The 23,619-nt window shown below is 45.8% G+C and overlaps 1 protein-coding gene across 2 annotated transcripts in view; it reads left to right on the top strand.

Annotated features, from left to right (window-relative positions):
- Window positions 1-23,619, top strand: part of Dcun1d4 (defective in cullin neddylation 1 domain containing 4) — a 74,792-nt gene that overhangs the window by 45,692 nt on the left and 5,481 nt on the right. The window contains exons 6-9 of one of the 2 annotated variants that reach the window (XM_041671304.1): window positions 306-376; window positions 3,657-3,748; window positions 12,255-12,363; window positions 23,368-23,472. In XM_041671304.1, coding sequence (XP_041527238.1) covers window positions 306-376; window positions 3,657-3,748; window positions 12,255-12,363; window positions 23,368-23,472 — 377 coding nt within the window. The remainder of the gene's footprint in view (window positions 1-305; window positions 377-3,656; window positions 3,749-12,254; window positions 12,364-23,367; window positions 23,473-23,619) is intronic. The other variant, XM_041671305.1, reaches the window with a different exon arrangement.

Raw genomic sequence — 23,619 nt, 5'->3', positions numbered from 1 at the left:
AATTTTTTACATGTGTTTATTATTGGTATCGTTGCCAAATAAGAATGTAGAGTTTTTAGATGCTTTAAAAAGTTGTTGAAATGGCCTTGTCCTTAGATAGTACTGACTACCTTATCCAAAGGTTGGAGGATACAGTGGTGATTCAATTCAAAGTACAAAATAGAATCCCTAAAGACTCAATCCTTATGGGTTTAATTGAGTATTTTCCAATTTGTACTTGATTTCTTCCCAAAGGAGTTAGTAACGGCCTTGGATTATATTTGATACAGTGCCAAATCTAACTCATGTGACACTGCATTCTACAGGAACTGATGATGTGGTGGGTCCCGAAGGCATGGAGAAATTCTGTGAAGACATCGGTGTTGAACCAGAAAATGTAAGTCTGCCTTTCAGGACAGCAATGTGCTCTTTCTTGTCTTTATTTGTCTTTTCCCAAGTAAGGCAATAATAAAAGAAGCTTGTATTGAAGTTTGTGTAAAGACGCTTGTGTTGGCTTGCTATTCTGGTTCTAGTTCAATCCATAAGTGAATTTTTTTCTTTCTGTTTATTTTATTTTATGTATGTATGTATGTATGTATGTATGTATGTATATTGTTATATGTATATATTTAAGGCAGAGTTTCTCTGTGTTGTCCTAGATATCCTGGAATTCACTCACTGTCTAGACCAGGCTGGCCTCAAACTCAAGAGATCCACCTGCCTCTGCATCATGAGTTCTGGGATCAAAGGTGTGCATTATGGTTAGATTGGGGGGGGGGCTGCTAGCTCCCAAATAATGACATGGAAACTTCCTATTAGTTATGAAAGTTTGGCTCTTGTAACTTGAATTAGTCCATTTATATTAGTCTGCATTCTGCCACGTGGCGTTATCTCTCTTCCATCTTGCACATCCTCCATGTCTGAGTGGCAACTCCATCTTTCCTTCTCTCAGAGTCCTCTCTGTCCCTGGAAGCCCTGCTTTACCTCTTCCTGCCTAGCTGTTGGCCATTCAGCTCTTTATTAGTCAATCACAGTGACACATCTTCACACTGTGTACAAATATTCCACCACAGTTCACCAGCACTGTCTACCCTGAATTTTTCCTTTTTAAGTCTTGTGGTGTAATTGTGGTCATTTGCTGGTTTGGTTTCTTGTATCTAAGAGGTACATTAAGTGATTAATCTCGGTGTGTTAAGAAGGGTGTGGGCACACACACCCACAGTGGCAGATGAACAGTGGGTACCAGTCACTGTGTGCTGTGTACCTTTAGCCCCCTCAGTAGCTTTTCAACTTAATACAGTTCCGGATTTTAAATAATTACCCATCAAGGGTTGAGTAGGTAGTAATTACCATAAATTTCCCACAGGTCTTTCACTTCTAATTGAACTTAGCTCAGGAAGTGACTGATTTTTAGTGTAAAAGCACTAAATATTTCCCTTAGAATTTGGAGGTTTTTAAATGTTTAATTATTTTTGCCTGGTTCTTTGTCTAGTTCATGATAGTGTTAAATATTCTTTCTTGTTCTCACATAACATATTACACTAAAATGAAAAGTTACGTTCACGCATGTGCCCTGGTTCATAAGTGATGCAGCTTAGTTTTACAGTAGCTGCCAGTATAACAAGCATGGCAGACCCTAAAGGAGTCTGTGGTCTGGACGAGGCCTCAAGGGACCATCTCCTTTGTTGAGACGTTTAAAGACTTCTGCTGCCCACGGTAAATGCTGTGCTTTTAATAAGAACTAGGGATTGAGGTTTTACCCCTTTTGGTCTTCCTTTCCCATCTCACCCTTGCTGTTTCTGTGGCCCTCTGGCTGCTCTCTCCCCACAGCGCCACCAAGACAACAGTTAAATGCTCTAAGGTACCTTTGGATGTGTCCGTTATGTGGGGTTTTGTCTTGTAATTTTTCAAAATTAAGGTTTTTTTAGTTCCATTAATTTGATAAATTATTCACGTGGGTGTAGAAGTTTAGAGACGAACAGGTTATTAGTATTTCACCTGCCGGCATCCATGGGTACAGGGAAAATGGTGGCGCTGGCATTCAGGAGGTAGTTTCTCCAGGTGTTAGCTGAAGGGTGGAAGGGAGAGACAGAAGAGGGACAGGCTGCAGGTCAGAGGAGCATGGGAGGCCAGGGTTAAGCTGCAGGACTCTGAGGGATGGGCTGAACATTTAGCCTGAGGCGGAAAGCCTGTCTCTGTGTGGGCTGTCCTGGCATTGATTCTGACTGGAAAAGGAAAAGTGCTCAAAGCTCCTCGCCTGTAGCAGTTCTCAAGAAAAGGCCGCTATTCTTGCCATCCTTGTTGGCGGTTAGGAACCTTAGAGAACTCTGTTTCTGTAGGAATAGAGACAGTCTTGATATGTGAAATTATCTCGAAGACTAAAAGACTAAATTCAGCACTGGGTTGTTTCCAAGCATGTGTTAGCGTGCTTCTGTTCTGATGGCAGAGTAGAAGAGGTGCTGTCTCACATCCCGAAGAGAAGATGTGTTCAGTGAGCCCGATAGCCGTCATCACCCCTTTGCCTCCACTAGCAAGCACTTTAAAGGTATTTTAACTCTCCACCTCCTGGTAGTCATAGCTAGGAAATTTTATCATGCCCACAAAATTCAAGTCTCCTTTCTTTTACTACATGTTTTACCTTAAAAACATGTAGCTTTCTTACTGGTTTAAACCAAGGACATCTGCCAGGTTATTTCCCCAGGGTGACTGTCCCCTGTGGCTGTTTAGCCAAACCTGGTGTGTGCATGTGTGTGAGTGTTCATGTTTGCAAGTTCACGTTCCTTCACCCTCTCCTTCTTATTAAACACATTTTGATGTAGAATGTTAAAAACATGATTACATCACTTCCTCCTTCTCTTTCCTTCCTCTAAACCCGTCCATATAGCTCCTCTTTGCACTTTCAGATTCATGGGCTTTTCCCCATTAGTTGTTACGTGCACGCACACGTGTGTGTGTGTGTGTGTGTGTGTGTGTGCGTGTGTGTGTGTGTGTGTGTGAGTGAGACACTCTTCCACAGGGAAGACTATTTCTCGCACTCTCCGTACTGGCTTTCCTTAGTTGCTTGAAGTTCTTTGAATAGGGTTAAGGTCTTCTGCACATTCCCTATCCACATGAGCATGTCCATTGGTGCCGTCCATGATCTGCTCATTCCCTATCCATGTTATCCACGTTAACATGTCCATTGGTGCCGTCCATGATCTGCTCATTCCCGATCCGTGTTAGCATGTCCTCATGTTCTGCTCATGTTTGTTTTACTTTGTGCCTGAGTTTTGGGCTAAATAGAGGCCTAGCTTGATAATACGTGTAGTTTACATAAGCATGTGGGTTGGTTCACCTGAGGAAGTAGAAGTTAACTTGTCAGAGTGCAGGACATCTGAGCTGTGGAGAAAATCTGCTATGTGTAGTCTGAAAAACATCCCTTAGCAATCATGTTTTGACCTCTTTAAATAAAAATAAAAAACCCTACTGACTTCTTAATTTTTTTTTATCACTAGTTTTTTTTTTTTTATTATATTATCTGACATTTTGTAGGTGTTTGTCAAACCCAGACTAACTCAGTTTTAAAGCCACCGTTCATATGTTGGTGACTGGACAGCGGTGAGCAGAAGCTCTTGTAGGACGCTGGAGTGGTTAGTGGCTGAGGTCTGCTTTGTCACTGTGTCTGTGTATTTTAACAGGTGGTCATGCTTGTCCTCGCTTGGAAGTTGGATGCACAGAACATGGGCTATTTTACTCTGCAGGAGTGGCTGAAAGGAATGACCGCTCTCCAGTAAGTCCCGGGGCTGCAAGGGTCACGGTGGTTAGCAGTTAGAAGATGGCTGGGATACAGGAAGGGGCTCTCCTGGTCTCCTCTGGTGCTTACCTCACCCCTGGGAACTCAGGATGTGGTAGTCCGAGAGAAGAGAAGCCTGCTAGTGTGGCAAGCCTCCCTTCGGCCAGAGATGGAATACACCCATCCTGAGGACAACGATGGGTGCCTTTTAGTAACTGAAGTGTTTGTATATTGGTTGTGTGGCAAAGAGAGCATTAGTATTTTCCTGGAATATCTCTGGGAAGAGATTGGTCTGCCTTCCCCATGCGTGTGAGCCATGTATGTAATATAAAATTTTATAATAGCCAAATTTAAAAAAATTGACAGTTTTCACAGAGAAACCCTGCCCCTAAAAATAAATAAATAATAAATATTGTCAGTTTCAAACCTTTTTATTTCATCAAAGATACCCAAAACATTATTGTTCTAATATATATCACTCTTTAAAAATTAAGCTATTTTCTTTCTCTTTAAATTTTCAAAATTTAGTGTGTATTTTATATTTTCAGTCCATCCAGTCAGTCTTATTAACTATGTTGGACCCCTTAGTCCAGATTAAGAAAAAACAGCCTTATGTATTTACTTGGTGTGTGTGTGTGTGTGTGTGTGTGTGTGTGTGTGTGTGGTGTGTAGGTGCACACTTGCTTAGAGTTTCATTCAGAAAGATACATCCTTCTACTAACTAGGAGGGAGAGAGTTGTGGGGGGGACCCCAATTCAGATGGTGTTGAAGAAGAAGCTCTGGCTTTGGCCTAAGAACCAGGAATGTTTATCGTTTTCTTTCCCCCTAACTAGGAGTAATGGACTTGACTGTTGCTGTATTAAACTTGTAACTGAAATGGTTTCCTGATTTTATTTAAATCATGGTGGGGTTGTCGGCTTTGCTATCACTGCCCTGTTGATACCAGCCTCCACTGTGTATTCCGCCTTCATAACTCATGCCCTCTCTGCTGTTTGCCCATCTGAACCTCACGATGTAAGACATGCCTGGCTTTATTTTGACTGTGGCACAGATGAGGAGACCAAGGACTTAAGGACAGCTGTGTGTAACTCGTGAAGGTAGAACTGGGAAGAAAAGCCAAGACGTTTGGTTCCTAACTCACAACCGTGGTCTCGAGCGTGGCCAGTGGCAGAGGACTGTTAGGTGGAAGTTATCGTCCTTGTACAGATACACAGTCCTTGCCTGTGGGCGCTACGGTTTTGGGGTGCTGGCCTCTGGATCCCCTGGGTAGTACTGTCTGTCATGGTGGAGAAGGCTGCCGCAGGACTTTGAAGCCTGCTGGCTCATCATTTTCCTTGCTGCCTTCTGAGAAGATTATTTCCCAGCTGTCCTTTTTAAGTGTCCTTGTGATGCAAACGCATGGCCATGCCACGATTCGGCTTCCAGGCTTCAGAGGCAGCCAAGGCATCTTTCAGGTCCAGTTGCATTTGTACTTAGGGGATAAGATGCCCATATATATGATTCTCTCAGATGTTTATCTTTATAAAAATTCTTATCCATGCCAGGCCTTGCCTGTGTTTGAGCGCTGTACTTCCTGGAAGAGGCCTGTGTCTCCATCCTAAGGGGACAGGGGGGCCCACAAAACTCTTAGCTGTGAGTTCTGGTCTGTGGTGCAGTGCACTTGGTGTCAACAAGTGGATTCTCGAAGGTGGCGATGACCTAATCGTAGAAATTCAGGGTTCAGTAGTATGACTCACTGTGAAAGTGGAGGAATCTGCTCTCTCTCTTTTGTGGTTTAAAATTTGGAGACTGGTTTCCTTATCCAAGATGGAGGTAATCATTTAGGATAGAATTACTACAATCTCAAATTTTTAAGAACCTTCTATGCAGGAAACATTTGAATGACACTGAAATGCTAAGTGTCACATCCTGGACAAAGGAAACTGTGAATAAGATCAAGATTCTCTCTCAGTGGTTCTCAACCTGTGGGTCACAGTCTTTTTGGAGGGCAGGTCGAATGACCCCATCACAAGGGTCACCTAAGGCTATCAGAAAACACAGACATTTATACTACTGTTCCTAACAGTAGCAAAATTACAGTTATGAAGAAGTAATGAGAATAATTTTATGGTTGGGGTCACCACAATATGAGGAACTGTATTGAAGGGTCGCAGCTCTAGGAAGGTTGAGGACCACTGCTCTATTGTATTGCCGTGATCTGACAGGTGTGTTGGTTTAAATGAGAATGTGCCCCACAGCCTGCATATTTGAATACTTGGTCCCCAAACTGGTGGCACTGTTTAAGGACGTTTAGGAGGTATGGCCTTGCTGGAGGAAATCTGTCACTGGGTTAAGCTTCGAGATTTTATAACCCTGCCTTGCTTCTAGTTAACCTCAGTGTTAACAGAGTTCAAGCCCCTTTCTGGCCAGACTGGCTCGGTTCTGTCTTCTGCTCTAGCCATATTCCCACTCCTTTCTTCCTGCTCCCCTGACTGTGAATGTGGGCAGGTGCAGTGAACAGTAACTATGCCACAGCTTGAACATCATACTGCTGTTAAGTTTCCTCTGTTAGACAGTATAGACTGATACTTTCGATTCAACCCCACTCAGGTTTTTAGGACGTTTCCTTGGCAAATATAGATGATTGTCTCCAGTACAGTTTCCAGAGCTGTCTGTGTCCATCCCGCCCCCACCCCCACCCCCAAGAGCTGGCAAGTACAGACTTTCCTGTATGCAGCTCTCTTGGCACTCTAGTCTTCTATGCTTGGGGTCAGGATCACCCACTAAGGTCCGTCTATGGCATCTAGGACTTTTCCTAACCCCTGGCTTTAAACCCTTCTACATTCCTCTAGTAAACCCATCCAGAGACATCTGAACCACACTGTCAGGTGACAGCCTTGTCCATCTTCCTTTTGGTTCAGTTCAGGACTCCAGTGCATGGGGCGGGGTGGGCCAGGCACTGAAAGTTATGCTTCCTGGGTGATCCAAAGTGCAGCCAGGGTGACAGCGAAGGGAACTGTCCCCAAGACAAAGTCCATCGGGGGCAGGGCCTGGAAATAACACTTAGAGGTTCAGAAGTAATAGTCACTCTGCTAGGTGAATCAGCTAAGTCCTGTTTATAAGATAGCTTTACCGAGGCCACAGGAAACACAGGGGAACACACTTGCATTACCCGATGGAAGGCGGCCTGTCTGTCTTTCATCTGTTAATGCTTTTGTCATATCTTAGATTTCTGTTTGGAGATCTGTTTTTTAAGAAATCTGTTTTAGATGTCTTCTCCTGGTTTTAGTCATTTTCTTTGTTTGTTTGTTTGTTTGTTTTTCTAGTCAGGGTTTCTTTGTGTAGCCATGGCTGTCATAGAACTAGCTCTATAGACCAGGCTGGTCTCTAACTCAGAGATCTGCTTGCCTCTGCCTCCTGAGTACTGGGATTAAAGGCGTGCGCCACCACTGCCTGGCTGGTCATTTTCATTTTGTTAAACCTGTGCTATGAAGTGCTTTAGACTGAAGTTGCAGCTCATGTACGTTGATACAAACCTGTACTTATACGCAGTGACACACATTTTGGGTCACTTAAATCCCTATCGCACAGCACCAGACACAGAGCTGCTTATAAACAATGGGAGTTTATTTCTTACAGTTCTGGAGGGAAGCCCGGGCCAAGGCTCCAGCGGCCCTGGCATCTAGCCGCAGCTTGGATTTGGCTAGTTGTGTTGTGTGTTGTGGGGTGCCTTACCGCTGCTTTGTGCTCACAGGTGGTCAGGGCAAACAAGCTGCCTTAGGCTGCTTTGTTAAGGACGCTAATCCCCTTCATAAAGGTTTGCCTTCGTGACTCAGTCACCTCCAAAACTTTAAAAATAATGGTTTTATTTACTTGTTCAAAATCCCATTAACCATTTTTACAGCATATTCTGATCACTGCCATCCACTGCTGTTCCCACCGTCCCTTGGTGCCCTCACCCCGTCTCCCTCCTAGCTTCACATCCTCCCTTCTGTAGTATTATTTTTTGGTTATTAATTCTTACCTTTGTGCCTGGATGTGGGCCCCCCACTGAGCAGGATGCCCACATTTTCATACGATTGCCTTGGGGGTTAAGATTCAGCATACAGCTGTGAGTGGGAGAGGAGGGGCGACCAGGGCTATTGCCCCACGGTGGGACTGTATTAGAACTAGACGTGCCTTGAGCTTGGAGAAGGGTTAGATCAGTGGCCAGTTTTGTGTAAACTAAAAAGGTGGCCTAGAAAAATAGCTTGGACTAAGTGAAGGGGCTGTAGAGAGGGCAGTCTGTACTTAGAAGTGTGTTTCACTCACTGGGTTTTGTGACTTTATCCTGTATATACAGTTAAGGTGGAAACATGCCTACTTCTAGAAAGCTCTCTCTGGTTCTTCACTCTCCCTTTCCTATATATAATCTTATCCTGGGAAAGGGTCCTTGTTGAATGGCCACTAGATGGCAACCTATTGTTCCAAGCAGGGTGAGCTCATCTCCTTGTAGCATGTGTTGTGAGTTTTTAGGGAAGCGCCTGTGTGGCGGAATGTACCTACTGGATACATGAGGTGTACTTCTGTATGTGCATTTGATATTTATCTCATTTAAGTAAGAGATTTGTTCATTTCTCACAATTGGATGTAAGTTCCAGGTGTCTGTAAACATGGGGCATCTTTCTTTAGGGATGCAAAGGTCACGCCCAGGCGGGTCACAGATCCTGTGTTTGGTTTCACTGCTGCTCTGCCCAGCACCCAGGGCTACTTTGTCTTCTGGTTCTTGTGCTTGAGTCTGTGAAAACACTGTTGCCTGGGATTAAACAAAACACTCCATTTCAGTCTGGCCCTTGGGTTTCCTTTCCAGTGAAGAGTAAACTTGTTTAGATATACTGGCTTCCTCCTCCGTAAGCCATTGCTGTTTATAATAATGCTATTAATTTTTTCTTTAATAAGATCTTGGTCTGCAGTAGTACATTCAATGCCAACTAAGCCAGCTGCTGCTCTTGTATCTCAGACATACCTGCCCGTATGCTGCCTTGGGTGTTTTTCTCATCTCTGCCATCCTCGTTTGGGTCCTGACGCTAGTGCTAAGACTAGCGTTAGACTCTCAGCATCTCGACTCTTCCTGCCCCCACACTCTTGAGAGATTCCCAGAGCTGTGGAGAGTGCAATCCTGACCTCTCCTGTGGTGGGAGGACTCTCCATGGCGGGAGGACTCTCCATTGTGGGAGGACTCTCCATTGTGGGCTCTGTTTGTAGGACCCAGTATAAAACCTCGCACAGGGGAGCACGGGAGACTTGAAGGTCTGACCCTACCTCCTCCTCTCTGTGTGCACTTTCCCTCTGTTTATCTTCTCTAGCGCGATGCATTGTTTTTTAAGCTTTAGGACTTGCCATGCTCCGTTTGCCACTGGTGCTTTGCACCTGCCATCCCTGACATCTGGAGAACACCACTTCTCCAGAAACATGCATCTCGTTCTTGGGTATTTCTCAGCTTTCATGTTAGTCCCTTGAAGAAACTTTTTTCTTACTTCTAATTTTAATATTTTATTTTTTGACACTGGAAGAAATATGGGAATTCTAGATTGTTCAGTTCTTGAGAAGTAAATCCTCTAGTTTTGGGATTCTAGACAGTATATTTTAGGAGAGAGATGCAAGACTCACTTATATTTGTACTTTGCCACCAAAAAAGAGCTTTTGCAGATTTTACTAAAAACAAAAGTAGTGTACTATATTTTGAGCTATATTATAGTTTTTAAAGTAAGCACTCATTTGATAATAATAGATTATATACTATCTATTCTAGCAAATAAATAAAGGCTCTGCAGAGAAACACAAGAAGCCACCCTCCGCATCGGGCATCTTTAGTGTTGCTGGGGAAAGGGAGTTGGTGTGTGCAGGCACACGGGTCACTGTGCATGTGGAGGTCTAATCTAGACAGTCAGGAGAATGAGCCGTGGTAGCCATCCTTTTGGTTTCAAATGAGTGAGTTTATTAAGTATGTCATAGCAGATGTAAGTAAAAAAATAAGTCTATAGTAACAAACATCAGCAAATTGGGTGCACAAACCATTCAGCGGGATTGACTGGAAAAGCCATTCCGTAGCCCGGAATGATAGACAGAGACCCAGGCAGAGAAGACCCCTTAGATGACACTTCCATAAACAAAAGCAGCAGGAAAGTTAAGTCCGGGGCTTGCGGCAACCCAGCAGCATTGCTAGAGTTCCTGATTGGGTGGTCCAGGCGGAGCAGTGTCCCTCCGGTGGACTTCCAAGTAAAAGAGCAAACAGAGACCTCATCAGATCTTCTGGAAACAGACTGGATTGGAGAACTGAGGTGGTCAGCTGGAGTCACCCGTCCACCTTGAGTTGTGTCCTGTCCTGAACTTTCAGCCTCTCCCTGGCCACCTCCTCTCCCTCACTTCAGGCCCTTTTATATTATAGGGTAACCCGTGGTAACCCTGGTGGAAAGAAGTGATTTTTGCCTTCCAGCACTTTTTATACTTGGCCTGTTCTATTGTTCTCTTTAGTCCCTGTCACAGTTGGGGGTGGGCAGGCGCATCCATGCCCCCGGCAAGCATGACATAAAGTCTGTTTGAGTGAGGGCTGGGACCGGAGGAGAGTCAACCCCTCTTCCAGAGCCAGCTTCTCAGTGAGTTCAAACAGTACAGGACAGCTCACCAGTAGAACACAAGGTCAGAGGAGGACTTTGTTGTCGATTCTTGGTGATGCTAAGTGAGTTCTAGGGATAGGACCTGGGTCACCAGACCTTGTGCCACAAGTGCTCCACCCCCACACCCCCCGCCAGCCATCCTATTGGCCTGGTTCTCATCTTTAAGGCTTATGTGTTGCAAAGAGAAAGTTAATTTGTAAAAATAACTAATTAGCTGCTTCCTTATCAAAAGTATAAACACTGTTGCTCACTGGTAAAAACACATTGTCATCGTCAGGGCTCCCTGGAGAAACAGCTGTTTTCAAGTCTGGGGCTGGAACATTCTGTGCCAGAGAGCAAGGAAATGCTCGGAGATTGGTAGAGGCATGTCAGGAGGATGCAGACAGGGTCAGTGACCCCCTGTCCAAACTGAGACTGCTTGTGCATTGCAGAGAATAGAGAGAGCAGCAGATGGAACCTGCTCAGTGAAAAAAAAACGGCACACTAAGTCCACAGAGAGACAGAGAGGACGGTGTAGCCCAGAGCTCCTCAGGGTTGCAGGTCAGGAGCTGTTGCTCTGCACCTTTGGGGATGGCCCTAGCAAGGATATAAAACAGCTGTGTGTGGATGAGTTGGGGTGTGGAGTGGCCATCCAGCCCCGCTGCCCTTGCTGCACTGGGAGAGGCCTGGGAGATGACAGAGGCTGGGGTGGGGCACAGGGTTGGCACTTGGAGTGACTACCAGGTGCATTCACTAGGGGCTGTAGGAGAGCACCAGCTGAAGGCATGAGGGGCCTTCACTGATGTACCCGAATGTCACTGATTTGCAGGCTAGGTCAGTGTCACCACGCTAGTCCGTCTTTCTCATCTGGAAGTGGATTTACAACCTACTTCTGGGGATGTTGAGGCATCAGAGAAACAGCAAGTCAGAAAAAAACCTGATGAACTGGGTAATCAACAGTCTTGAGATGTCATCACACAGACCATTTTGTATTTCGAAGACCTTGAGATGGACACTCTGGGGCTGGGAGAAGGCTCGGTTCATTTGCTGCACACTGCAGTAGGGTTGAGTTGCTCCTCAGACCCCATATAAAAAGTCAAGCACAGTGGCATGTACTTGGAAATCCGGCACAGGGAGATGAAGACAAGTGGGTTTCCTGGGGGTCCATGGGGCTCTCCGACAAGCCAGTCTAGCTTACTCAGTAGATTTCTGGCTAGTCAGAGACCCTGTCTCCACAAGCAAGTGGACACCTGAGAAATGACGACTGAAGCCACCCTCTGGCTCCTGCATGCATACACATGTGAACACACAAATAAATGCTAAGTGGGGAATCCGGTGCTTACTCCTCCCCCCAGCCATACAAATTGATTTCAGCAACAGGGAACAGCTTGATGTGGCAAGCTTCCTCACAGTATGCCCTGGAAGGACATGGGGACACAGTGCCATGTTCCCATCAGCAGCACGCATAACCACGGGGAAACTACCTGACAGAGTGAGAGGCTCCAGAGACAGCTAGAATGGCCTCTAAAGCAGCGACAAGGGCACTTTGTCAAGCAGCTGGCGATGATCCAGCTTGTGTGCTTGCTAGCTGAGAAACGTTGGCAGGACACCGAGATGGCATGAGGGTTGATGGGAAGTGGCACAGCACAGGCGCACACATGTGAGAGGAGTGTAAATGTGAAGGGTGTGTGCATGTGTGCTTGGTTGCTGTGTATCCATGTTCCGGTGCCTTTATCACTTCCTAAAGAGCGCAGAAAGCAACTGGTCATGATGGACACAGTCCAGCTTCTGGTGTTTTTATTCTTTTGGTTTTATATTACTCCAATTTAAAAAAAAAAAGCAAGCAAACACCCACTCAGGTTGTAATTTGCCTTTATTCTGTTTCCTAGATGTGACACAACAGAAAAACTCAGAGCTACTTTGGATTACTTAAGATCATTATTAAACGATACAGCAAACTTTAAGCTCATTTACAGATACGCGTTTGACTTTGCACGGGTGAGTTCTCTGGAACCTGTCCAGATGTCCCCCCTCCCCACCCCTCTTTTATTGCCTTTGGAGATTTGCTTTTTACAAAGACCTTGAAAAGTTACTCCTAGGGCATGAATAGGTTTCTAATGCTTTGAAAAACTGATTCTGGGCCAAGGTGTGTGTTAGCTAAAAACTTGAGTGGCAGCCATTCCGAAATCCAGCTCCTGTGCCTGGCTGAGGCACAGCTGTATCGGAGCACACAATATCAGAACGGTCAGATAGGTTTGAAAGGCTGTCCCTTCTCATACCACAGACCTTTGTCCATTGAGGGAATAGAGTACTGATCAACCTAATCCAGTCTCGCTTGGAAACTGTTACTATATTTGGAAAGAATGTGAATTCAAACCAAGGCTGATTTCCTGTTTGTTTCTTTAGTGATTCAAGTCCAAGTTTGTGGCGGTTCCCTGGGGTGGGGGTGAGGGGTGGGAAGTCTGCTGTATGTTCCCAGAGACCCGGTCACAGCCCTTGTAATTGTGCTTTATTCCAGATTAGTGTTTTCTGTGTGTTTATATGTTTGTTGGGTTCAGATGGCTAGACTTCACTTGGCTGCTTTCTTAATAGTTCTGTTTGTTTTTTAGTTGTGAGGAGGGCTTCTCCCTTCTCTGTGCTCTTTTTATTCTTCACTCTTTGGTTCTACCACTTTAGCACTAAAAATGTATTCCATGGTGAATTCTAGTTTGTCTGCAGTGGTACTTTAGTACTGCTCTGTGGAGCCCTAGTTCTTGTCATACTGCCATCTAAGTCACCATGTGCATGGAATTTACTGACGCTAGAAATAGAGAGATGAGATTACATGTAATGTTTGCCGGAATGGCATTTGTGTAATTAAATGTAGGAGGTAGAGGTTAGGTACCTTGATTGTCCTTGAACTAGCGTTGTAGACCGTGCTGGTCTTAAACTCACAGAAATCTGCCTGCCTCTGCCTCCTGAGGACTGGGAATAAAGGTGCATGCCACCACCACCCGGTTCCCCTGGATTTTTATAATACATGTCGAGGTCTCTTCAGGAATATCCTAACTTTCTGCACACACAGGTCAACTCTTTGTGACTTCCTGCTTAGGTGTTAGAATTTTCTCAGCTGCCCTCTGTGCTTTAGATTCATGTCTCACTGCTTCTTTCTAGCTTCATTCATTCTGGATCAGTCCCTGCAGCCCACCTGGCAGGAGCTCCTTGGGTCTCCTCTTTCTTGGTGCCTCCAGACCACCTCTCATGGTCTATATACATGGTGTATGTTAGTATGTGCATCCTGTTGCCCCATGACAACAAGGTGTTGTGTTTCTTTTTTTTTTTTTTTTTTTTTTTTTTTTTTTTGGTTTTTCGAGACAGGGTTTCTCTGTGGCTTTGGAGCCTGTCCTGGAACTAGCTCTTGTAGACCAGGCTGGTCTCGAACTCGCAGAGATCCGCCTGCCTCTGCCTCCCGAGTGCTGGGATTAAAGGCGTGCACCACCACCGCCTGGCCAACAAGGTGTTTTATCCACGTTAGACAGGAGGTGGCCAGAGGCAAATGGAGAAATTGACCTCTGTCGTGCTGTTAATAGACAGTAGATCACACTGAAACAGAAGACTTAACAGAGAACTTGAATCTGTGGCTTCCTCCAGCCCCAAATAACCATGTCCCAAGCTGCTCGCCTTGTGATGTCGTGATGTTGCCTGACTGTCCAGCCTGTCTGCTTTCTGCTTCTGCTTCTAGTCACCCGTTCTGCTCATGGTGGGCCATTCTGTTTGCGGTGGGCTGTTCTCCTCACGATGGGCTGGTCTGCTCACTGTGGGCTGTTCTCCTCACGATGGGCTGGTCTGCTCACTGTGGGCCGTTCTCCTCACGATGGGCCGTTCTGCTCATGGTGGGCCGTTCTGTTCACGGTGGGTCGTTCTCCTCACGGTGGGCTGGTCTGTTCACGGTGGGCCGTTCTCACGGTGGGCTGTTATCCTCACGGTGGACTGGTCTGCTCACTGTGGGCTGGTCTGCTCACTGTGGGCCGTTCTCACTGTGGGCCGTTCTCACAGTTCTGTCTGTGCGCTTACATTTCTGCACATCTCCAGGGCATCGGCCCAGCCACTTGCAGCCTCCTGGGCCAGTGTGTCCTGCAGGGTTCGTGTCACAGTCACTTACACAGCCCCAGTGATTGCTTGATGTGACATAGGGGTTTGGGTTCAGACTGTTCATGCTCCTGGTAGATTGAGGACCATGAATTTTATGTGTGTTCCGTAGAGTTCTTTGCTTTTAAGGAACATCTCAGTAGATACTGGTGAACTTTCCTTTTTATAGGATGATGAATACCAACTACTCATATTTTATCATTTAACAACCAAACAATTCAGTCCAGCCTGAATATACGCTAAGGCGAACTTATTAATAAGCCTTTATTTTGTTTAGCTATATCCTACGAGTCTGTTGTAGGTACCCAGGTTGATGCTACTTCTGAGCTCTTTCCTCTTATGCGGACCAGTCTCTAATACCGAACCAGACTTCCTTAGCAGTCCTTTCAGGACAGAGCTGCTGTGGAGGAAGAGGAGGAGGAGGATTCCACTAAGATTTCGGCTTTGCCTTCAGTTTTGCAAGCTGCTTCTCTGGGTACAGACTCGGAGACTGACACTGCCGTCCCTGTGCTCTTTCTGTCGTCTCCAGCACTGTAGCTTCTGGTGTCATTCCCATCTTTATTTTTTGAGCGTATTGTCTGTTTACTGAGATAGTTTTTCTCTTTTCTCTCCTTTCCAGCAAGTAGTCAATGATGCCCCTGGCACGGTCCTCCTGGTTATTGTTCTGATTGGGATTTGTTGGGTTTTTTGAATCTGTGGGTTCATAGTTTATACTAACATGGAAAATCTTTTAAGTGTTACCCTTTAAATGTATTTTATGTTCTGTATCTTTCTTCAGTTACAAGATGTTTGTTATGTTTCTTGATACTGTTCCGCAGGCACTGATAGCACATTCTGCTCATTTTAAAGTTTTATTGCTGTGTCTTCCATTATTTATCTTTTCTTTTACATTGTCCAATCTCCTGTTAACGTCTTTCATTGCAGAGACTATTTTTCATTTCAGAAGTTCCATTTTTTTTTTTAACACCTTCCATTTTTCTCTTCCTCAGGACAGTATCCTTGTGCCTCCTCAAGCATCTCGAGTTTGTTTACGAGAAACACTTGACAACTTTATCTGCTTTTTCCAGTGTCTTCTGGGTGCTGTGTTGGGCACGGTTCTCTTAATGGCGACTCTTGTCATAGGGTGTGGTCACTGCCCTGGTGGTTGCCTGGGAGTGTGATGTGAGTTCTGTGTTGGCTGTGGGTTTGCCTTTCCTTGCCTCTGCTTGGAGTCGGTGTGGCTTTGAAGGGGTGGTGCAGAGCAGCCTTTGTCCTAGCGGTGACTTGGTGTGTCAAGGCAGAGCCTGCTCGTGCCCAGCGTGGACACTTCCCAGGCTGGCCGTGGAAACACACGCCCCCATCTTCAGTCCTTGGTCCACTCATTTTCTCCTTAGTTCCCATAGTCCTTCTGGAGACCCTGACTGCGCACAAGAAGTGTGTGGCCAAAGACCAGAGGAGACGGTTCAGAGACTTCCAGGCTTTGGGTTGCGCCTCTCAGCTCCTTTCCCTCTTCAGCCTCCAGACTTTCCTCTAACGCAGGAAAACCCCTGGGCTCTGATTGAGTTTCCTTTTCCTTTGCTGGGGCCTGGAAACCACCTCCATGGTGAAGGTGTCCTGTAGGGCTTCCCTTGCTTCCTCATGGGAAGTTAGGGTCTATTTTCAGAGTGGGAGAGCAGGCACTTCTATCTTCTTTCGGTTCAGAAAGCAACCAGGGTTGTTTCTAAGTGAAAGTCAAGTCTGGACTTGGTTGAAAGCAGAATACAGGCTGTAGCAGGCTTCCTGCGACCACCAGCTCCCTGCCATGGCTCTGATGCTTACTGTTTGCTATGACTGTTCCACCTTAGCTTAATGCTTGTCCCACCAGCCCTTATCACCTGTTTCTCTTCCTTTCACTCTGAATGTCCTATTCCGTGTCTGACTGGCTGGCACTGGGCATCTCCTTCTCTTTCTCCCTTCTCTAGTTCTCTGTCTCTTCCTCCTACTTAGCCTACTTCCTCCCACCAGCCCTGCCTATCCTTCTACTGCCTAGCTATTGGCCGTTCAGCCTTTTGTTAGACCAATCAGGTGCCTTAGGCAGGCAAGGTGAAACAACATATTCTATATAATTAATCAAGTGCAGCATAAACAAATGTAACACATCTTTGCCTAGTTAAACTAATATCCCATAATAACAAACCTCTTTCTCCTACTCTTTTTTTTAACCTGCTAGAGAAATAACTCCTAGGAGTAATAAGTTGTAGTTAACACAGCAGATCTTTTTTATTGCATTTCAATGAAAATTGAAATACTTGACAATGTTAATAGTATCTTAAATATTGAAAAGCAACTGTACATTAAGTATTCTGAGTGGTACTTTAATATACTAGAAAGGGACTATAGTACAGTAGCTCTCAACCTGTGGGTCCTGACCTCTTTGGGGTTTGCAAGCAACCTTTACACAGGGGTCGCCTAAGACCATTGGAAAACACAAGTCTTTACACTATGGTCATAACAGTAGCAAAGTTACAGTTATGAAGTAGCGACAAAAATAATAATTTTATGGCTGGGGGTCAGCATAATATGAAGAACTGTATTAAAGGGTCACAGTGTTAGGAAGGCTGAAATCCATTGCTATAATATTAGAGAATGATAAAATGGTTCTTCTGACATTCTTCACCAAAATTGGAGTTCCAGGGGAATCATTCTCTCACTTTTAAAGCTTGACTCTGAAGAGGTAGTTCATTAGACTGCTTGTTCTTGCCCAGGACCTGGGTTTGGTTTCCAGAACCCACATGGCAGCTCACAGCTACCTATGACTCCAGTTCTGTGGGTTCTGATGTCCTCTTCTGTCCTCTGAGGCCACTTGCACATGTGGTACACATATATACATATGCAAACACTAATAAACATAAAATGTTTAAAAATAAAATTAAAAATTTGCAGCCAACTAGAAATGAATCCAGCTATAAGTGTGTATTTTTCCTCTGAGTCTCACTATCCTGTAGTTTTGTAGATGTCATACAATTACGATACTTCAGAGGTCGCCTGGCCCAGTCTTGTCCGTACTTGGTGATGAAGTAGTGTCAGACTAGAGGGGCAGCTGAGAGCCTTTGCCCTGCCAGCCCTTTCCACGGTGATGCTGCCTTTCCTGACTCACTGTGCTTGGACCGAGTTTGCCTGCTTGTGTGCCTCTGTGACCTGGAGTTAGAGACAGTTGTGAGCCGCTAAAAGGGTGCTGGGAATTGAACCTGGGTTCTCTGGAAGATCAGTCAGTGCTCTTAACGGCTGAGCCATATTTCCAGCCCTCCTCTGGGGTCTTATAAAGGGAAAAATAAAGGAATAAAAAACACAAAGCCTGCAACAGTTCTCTTCCGTAACTGGAATTTTCTCTTAGTATTTCCTGCATAAGATTTCCTCCTTGGTATAAGTTGTGTTTCTTATATAACTGGCACCATGTGGCCTCCTCCCAGTTGACAGTGTTTTCCCTCAGTTCCCTTGGGCTTTTTAAGATGGCATCTTACAGACTGATCCCAAACAACTGGTCCTCCTGCCTTAGCCTCCCAAAGAGCTGCAATTGCCTCTGCCACTGCAGATGGCTTTGGCTCCTTTGAAAAGGACCTGGTGAAAACAACTTGCTATTGGATGAAGAAAATGAGATAGAAAGCTAAGTAGAGTAATTTTTCATTTTGGTGTGAGACTGACAAGTGTATTTGGCTCTTTTATGTTCTCCCTAAGTGGAGGCAGGCTGCTGTGATCAAAGTCGGGAGGGCTGGCATTGTGAGTACTGAGTAGAATCTGGCTGCTGTTAGCAGCAGTGGCAGAGGCCATGAGTTTGCAATGTGGCCGGGGTCCAGTGTCCCCTGAGAGAGCTTCCTCCAGCAGAGCCTTCCTGTCCCGACACAAAACAGCCATGGCCTCAAGAGAGAAGTGTGTCAGACTTGGAGCCCAGGAGTTGGAGGGGCCTGGTGGGGGATGCACTGAGGGACACTTGGAGGGAGTAGGCTTGGAGCAGAGCTGGTCTTTGGAGAGAAGTAGGCCTTCAAGATGAGGAAGGCCGAGAGCAAGCCAGCGGGCAGAAGAATGAGTGATGGGCCTGTGGGGAGGTGTCTGTTTTCCTTCTTGACATAGGCTGTAGCATTTGAATGGAGGATTTTTTTTAAAATATTTATTTATTTACTATGTATACAATAGTCTGTCTACATGTATGCCTGCAGGCCAGAAGAGGGCACCAGACCTCATTACAGATGGTTGTGAGCCACCATGTGGTTGCTGGGAATTGAACTCAGGACCTTTGGAAGAGCAGGCAATGCTCTTAACCACTGAGCCATCTCTCCAGCCCTGAATGGAGGATTTTTATGGGCAGAAGATGCATACATGTTTGATGGGAAAGGGTCCTGTGGCAGGTTAGCTGGATACCAGATCATACTGGTCAGGGCCTTGGTGTCCTCTCCCTGTTTGCAGTCGCTGTCAGTCACTGCTGCTTAGCAGCTCTGCTTACGTGATTTGGGAAGTTCAAGAGTTTACACACAACCAGCAGTACCTTCTCTCTCCCAGGACAACACACTGCACCTGATTATGGATGCCACAGGCTACGCTAGGTCTTGTGCTTAACAGAATTCTTGTTCACCATAAGCAGAATCTGCTGTGAACACGAGGATTTCCTTCTCTAATCTCCACTGAACTCACTAACCAATGTATTCACCTAGTTTCTGCACAACTCACAACATAGACTGTGACAGCTGCCCCCACCCCCATAATTTTCCCTCGTACTTCACTATAAATTGCAGGGAAAACAAGCTAGGCCTGGCCAGGTGAGAGACAGGATGGGGATAATATGACCCTGTTGTCTACTCTCAAGCCCGTAAACCCCCAGAACCAGGTTAGTTTCAGCTTTGGACTCTTCTGTGGGTACCCAGTTTGATTAGCAGTTGCTTGTCCAACCATTTGGCTTGTGAGTATCTTCGTACTCCAAGCTCTCCTCATGTGCCCAGGGAAGTAGTGCAGGCACCCAAGAGTGACCGCTCATGCCCGGAACCAGAACACACCTTGAGTGTGAATCTCCAGGTTCTACTACCTCCAGCTGCCACTCCCGGTCCTGGGGATGAGAGCGGTGTCTGTCCTGATCGCTGTCGTGAGTTGAATGAGTTTGATTGTAAAGGTTGGAGATAGATTCACAGAAGTGGAAGTAGCTGTGGGTCCTTCTCTGACACAGGCCTCAGGAAAGTGCCACTGTTTGCTGAGGGCAGTGCTCACAGTAGTAGGTTCTGTTTGACCAGACCCAGTGGTAAGGGAGGGAGGCAGTGCCTGCTGGAGGTAAGTTGAGCTTACTTAAAGCCTTGCAAATGTTGTGATCTCTCTGTGCGCTAATGTTGTTGGCTCAGTTCTAAGCATAGTTCTTTTTAGTTTTTTTTTTTTCAGTGAGAGGGTATTTCTCAGGTTTTGTGACTTGTGTGTGTGTGTGTATGTGCCTTTTAAAAAATATTCTACTCAAAACCAAACCAAACCAAAACTGAGTTGTCATATCTTCAAGTTTCATGAACTGAGTCACAGTAGTGATGATGTCTTTGAGGTCTACCGAGACCTCTGTTTTCACTTTACATTTATTTCTTGGCTGTATAAGTTGGGCTGTCTCCCCTACCCCCACCCCCGCCCCCAGACCAGGATATATCAGATTGGTCTTTACTTTCGGCCTTTGATTTCATATGCCAATTTGTAGCCTGGTTTCCACCATTCATCTTAGGAGTCATGGCTGCTTCTGTGGTTTCTTGAGTCCAGAAAGCCTCTTAAAAAACTTTGGACTTTTTTTTTTCATTGATGATTTTATCTTTTCATTGTAAGTTTAATAACCCAGGACTTTTTTCCCCCATCTAAATCTCAAGCCATTAAAACGTGAAACCCGATCAAAGGCAGCCAGGAGCCTTAGCGGTCTCTGATAAAGCAGTACAGAAGGGATGGAGCTTTAAAGGGATTTTTGTAACACTGTAACATTGGAGTTACTTTTACTTCTTAAGATTCTTTGTTTCAGTTTGTGGTAAGGCCTTTGTGCCACTTGAGAAAAAAATAATTACCACACCTAACAAGAGGGTCTGCCCAGAGGTGCTCGACACAATCAAAGGCACTTAACAGACCCACCTCAGCAAAGCCTGATTATTCCTGGCGTCTGCCATCAGCCTTCGGCATCTGGAGTGCTTTCCTTCCAGGCAGCATAGCGTCTTGGACTAAGGCTCTGAGGTTGAGGGCTGCTGGAGAGCTTGGCGCTGTGTGCAGCCGCTGTGTTTATTCTCTGAGGAAGATGGGACCCTGTTAGAGTATGAGCGTGGGGAGGGGCGGTCAGACCTGCTGTGCTTCTGTTACTTGAAAATTTACTCTCTTGTATTAGAAAGTTAGCATTCCCAAAGCATTTACTCAAAGAGGAGAGTGTGCTTCCTTCTCCTTCAGCCCCTTTGTGCCTCCTGGGTTATGACCGAGGGCCATCTCGGAGCTGTTACCTTCTGTTCTGACCTGTCTGCCTCTGCTTCTCTGTGTCCAGGAGCAGTCACTCTCAGACCCATGGCGACTGTGCTACTTTATTCCCTTACTAAGAGCTCTTGGATGACCCTGCTGTGTCCCTTGAACTTGAAAGGTGATTTAAAAAAGAAATAGAAAAAAAAGGCCCGTTCATGCCGATGACTACCTGGTGGCATCCCGGCAGAACCGTTTCATTTGAATCAGGAGCTCCCTTACAGGGTGTGACTTCAGGGATCATTGCTGAAGTGTCTCTGTTTCAGTGCATGAGAAGGCTTTTGCTGTGGCCCTTCACCGTGGCGTTTCCCCGGTCTGTGTGATGTTTACCACTTTGGTTACTGCATTTTGCCACAAGGCCAGCATGCGCACTGTTGGTTGTCAGGGAGAACTGTTCAGGTGGTGAGTGCATCCATAATATCTCTCTCTTGTTTGCTAGGCAGAAGATGGTGTTAGTGATTGGGAGCTGCTGGCTGCACCCTGCACAGCAGGAGTGAGCAAGTGCTGTTCCGCTGTCCTCGTGTGAGTCTCCTGCCCTCCTGCCTCCCTTCCCTCCGTGTTCCGGCATGGCCACCCAACGCGTGCAGCACAACCTTCCCTGAGTAAAGTTTGTCAGGCAGTGGCAATGTTGCAGAGTCTGTCCAAGTCTTCTGTACCTTTTTTTATTTCCGTGTGTCTCCTGTATGACAAGGCTGTTGATGATGAGAGAAGTCACAAGGTCGTTCAAGACCAGATGAGACACCGGGGACAAACAAATGGTTATAAACTCCAGCGAAAGGGAACTTTGTACAGTGCCAGTGTGGTCAGTTGGTGCCGAACACGATTTTGCTAAATGGGCTTTGGCTAGATCTTGTGGTCCCACGTGTGTTTCTCAGTAACTTATTAGTTTTCTTGTGGCTTGCTTCACGGCACAGTGCACTGTTGCTGTCTGCCACACCCACTTCTCAGGCTAAGCGATGTTTTGTGTTCACTTCTGCAGTGCTTCATAGAAGCAGAAATACAGCCCACCTGCTGGGGTCGGTGGAAGACTGCCAGTCTTTAGATCACCCCTGCTCTCCTCTTCCCCTGACAGAGCTAGTGCTGCCAAGACATGATGGACCGTCTGCTTCGCCAAAGGATAGGCGGAGGACATTGTAGAAAGGAGCATGTCACCCCCATGCACAAAGAGCTGCCACCGGGATGTCTTCCCCCATCACCAGGCTTAAGTTGCGTAGCCGTTAACAGGGAAGGGTGGTGCAGTGCTGTTTGACCTGGCTTGTTCGTGAACAGCTTTGTACTAAGCGACTATGACCAGAAGCCTCTTTGAATGTCTTTCCAAAGTGGCAATTTTCCCCTTGTTGGCTTGTTGAACGAGCCTCACATAGCTGTATTGCTTTAATTCTGCTGGAGATCAGTGGCATAGATGGGAAACTGACCATGTGCTAAACAGCACTTGTGTCTGAAGGCGCATGTGGCCAAGGGTGGTTGTAGCGTGGTTCCCTGACGTGGTGAGGTGAGCACTGACCTGCTGCCGTGGATAGCCAAGCACTTCTCCCTGTCATAGACACGGCCGTCCTCTTGCAGACTTCCCCTCCAGGTGATGGGCCGCATGAAGGAGTGCTATAGATGTGTGAGATTGCCTCCTGGGATGAGAACACATTTTTCCCCTGTAGGAATCGATCGCTTAAGTTTTAGAATGGAAATGTGGAAGAAGAATATAATGAGAAGTAGAGTCTTTAGAAGTAAAAGTGGAGTGAGCTTACTTTGTGTGTGTATGAGGTCTGTCTCCAGCTTCCCATAGTCACTAGCTGCTGTCCTAGGAGTCACATGTGACCCTGCTAGGTAAGTTCCGTGGAACTGGAGACCCTGTTGCCCTAGAGCAGGTGCATGAGCATGGCTTCCGATTGGGAGAGATGCTCCAGGGCTCCAACCCTTTCGAGGAGCTGCATAGAGTTTCAATATATTTAGGAGGAAGAACAGTATTTACCACATGAAGTAAAGCTGTAGGAAAACTGAGTCTCTGAGGAAAGTCACTTCTAAGCTCTTAAAAGCAACCCACTTGCACGTCCCTGAGTCCACCTGAGGGCTTTTGGATCAGAAGTTATAACTCTGGTAATTATCATAGTGGAGAGCAAGCAGGCTATGGTTTTTATTTGCCGAGGAAATGATTGTAGCTACTACTACATAATGGATTTGGCATTAGGGTAAAGTTATTCACATCAGTCTTTCTCAAAATAAACTTCTATGTGACATTCAAATGTCAGGCCTTCCATTGTGTTTGGCTACCATTTCCTTAGTCCCCTTCAGGGTTTTATGCTGTGTAATAAACGAACTGTTTGTTTGCCAATTTCTTGCTGAAGTGAAATGCATGTTTGAGTTATCAGAGTTTGTGATTTAGAAGCATCTGGCTTACTCTTGTTTTTGTTTGTTAAACAGGAAAAGGACCAGCGCAGCCTAGACATAAACACTGCCAAGTGCATGTTGGGACTGTTACTAGGGAAAATCTGGCCCCTTTTTCCAGTTTTTCACCAGTTCTTAGAGGTACCAAATTTATTACTTTATGAAATGTGTGTTTGCTTGCTTAGGACTACCACGTTTTACCTGACTATTTTCTGTGATTTTTCTTGTCCTAACTTTCTGCTCATAGGAGTTATGGTTGCTGATTGCTCAGTTAGCAGCTGCGTGTCT

This window comes from Microtus oregoni, unplaced genomic scaffold (genome assembly GCF_018167655.1).
Source record: "Microtus oregoni isolate MIOR12 unplaced genomic scaffold, Mior012 000021F_ref0000039, whole genome shotgun sequence".
Lineage (NCBI taxonomy): Eukaryota > Metazoa > Chordata > Mammalia > Rodentia > Cricetidae > Microtus > Microtus oregoni.
Note: the sequence above shows the minus strand (reverse complement) of the source record. Positions and strands in the feature narration are given on the sequence as shown.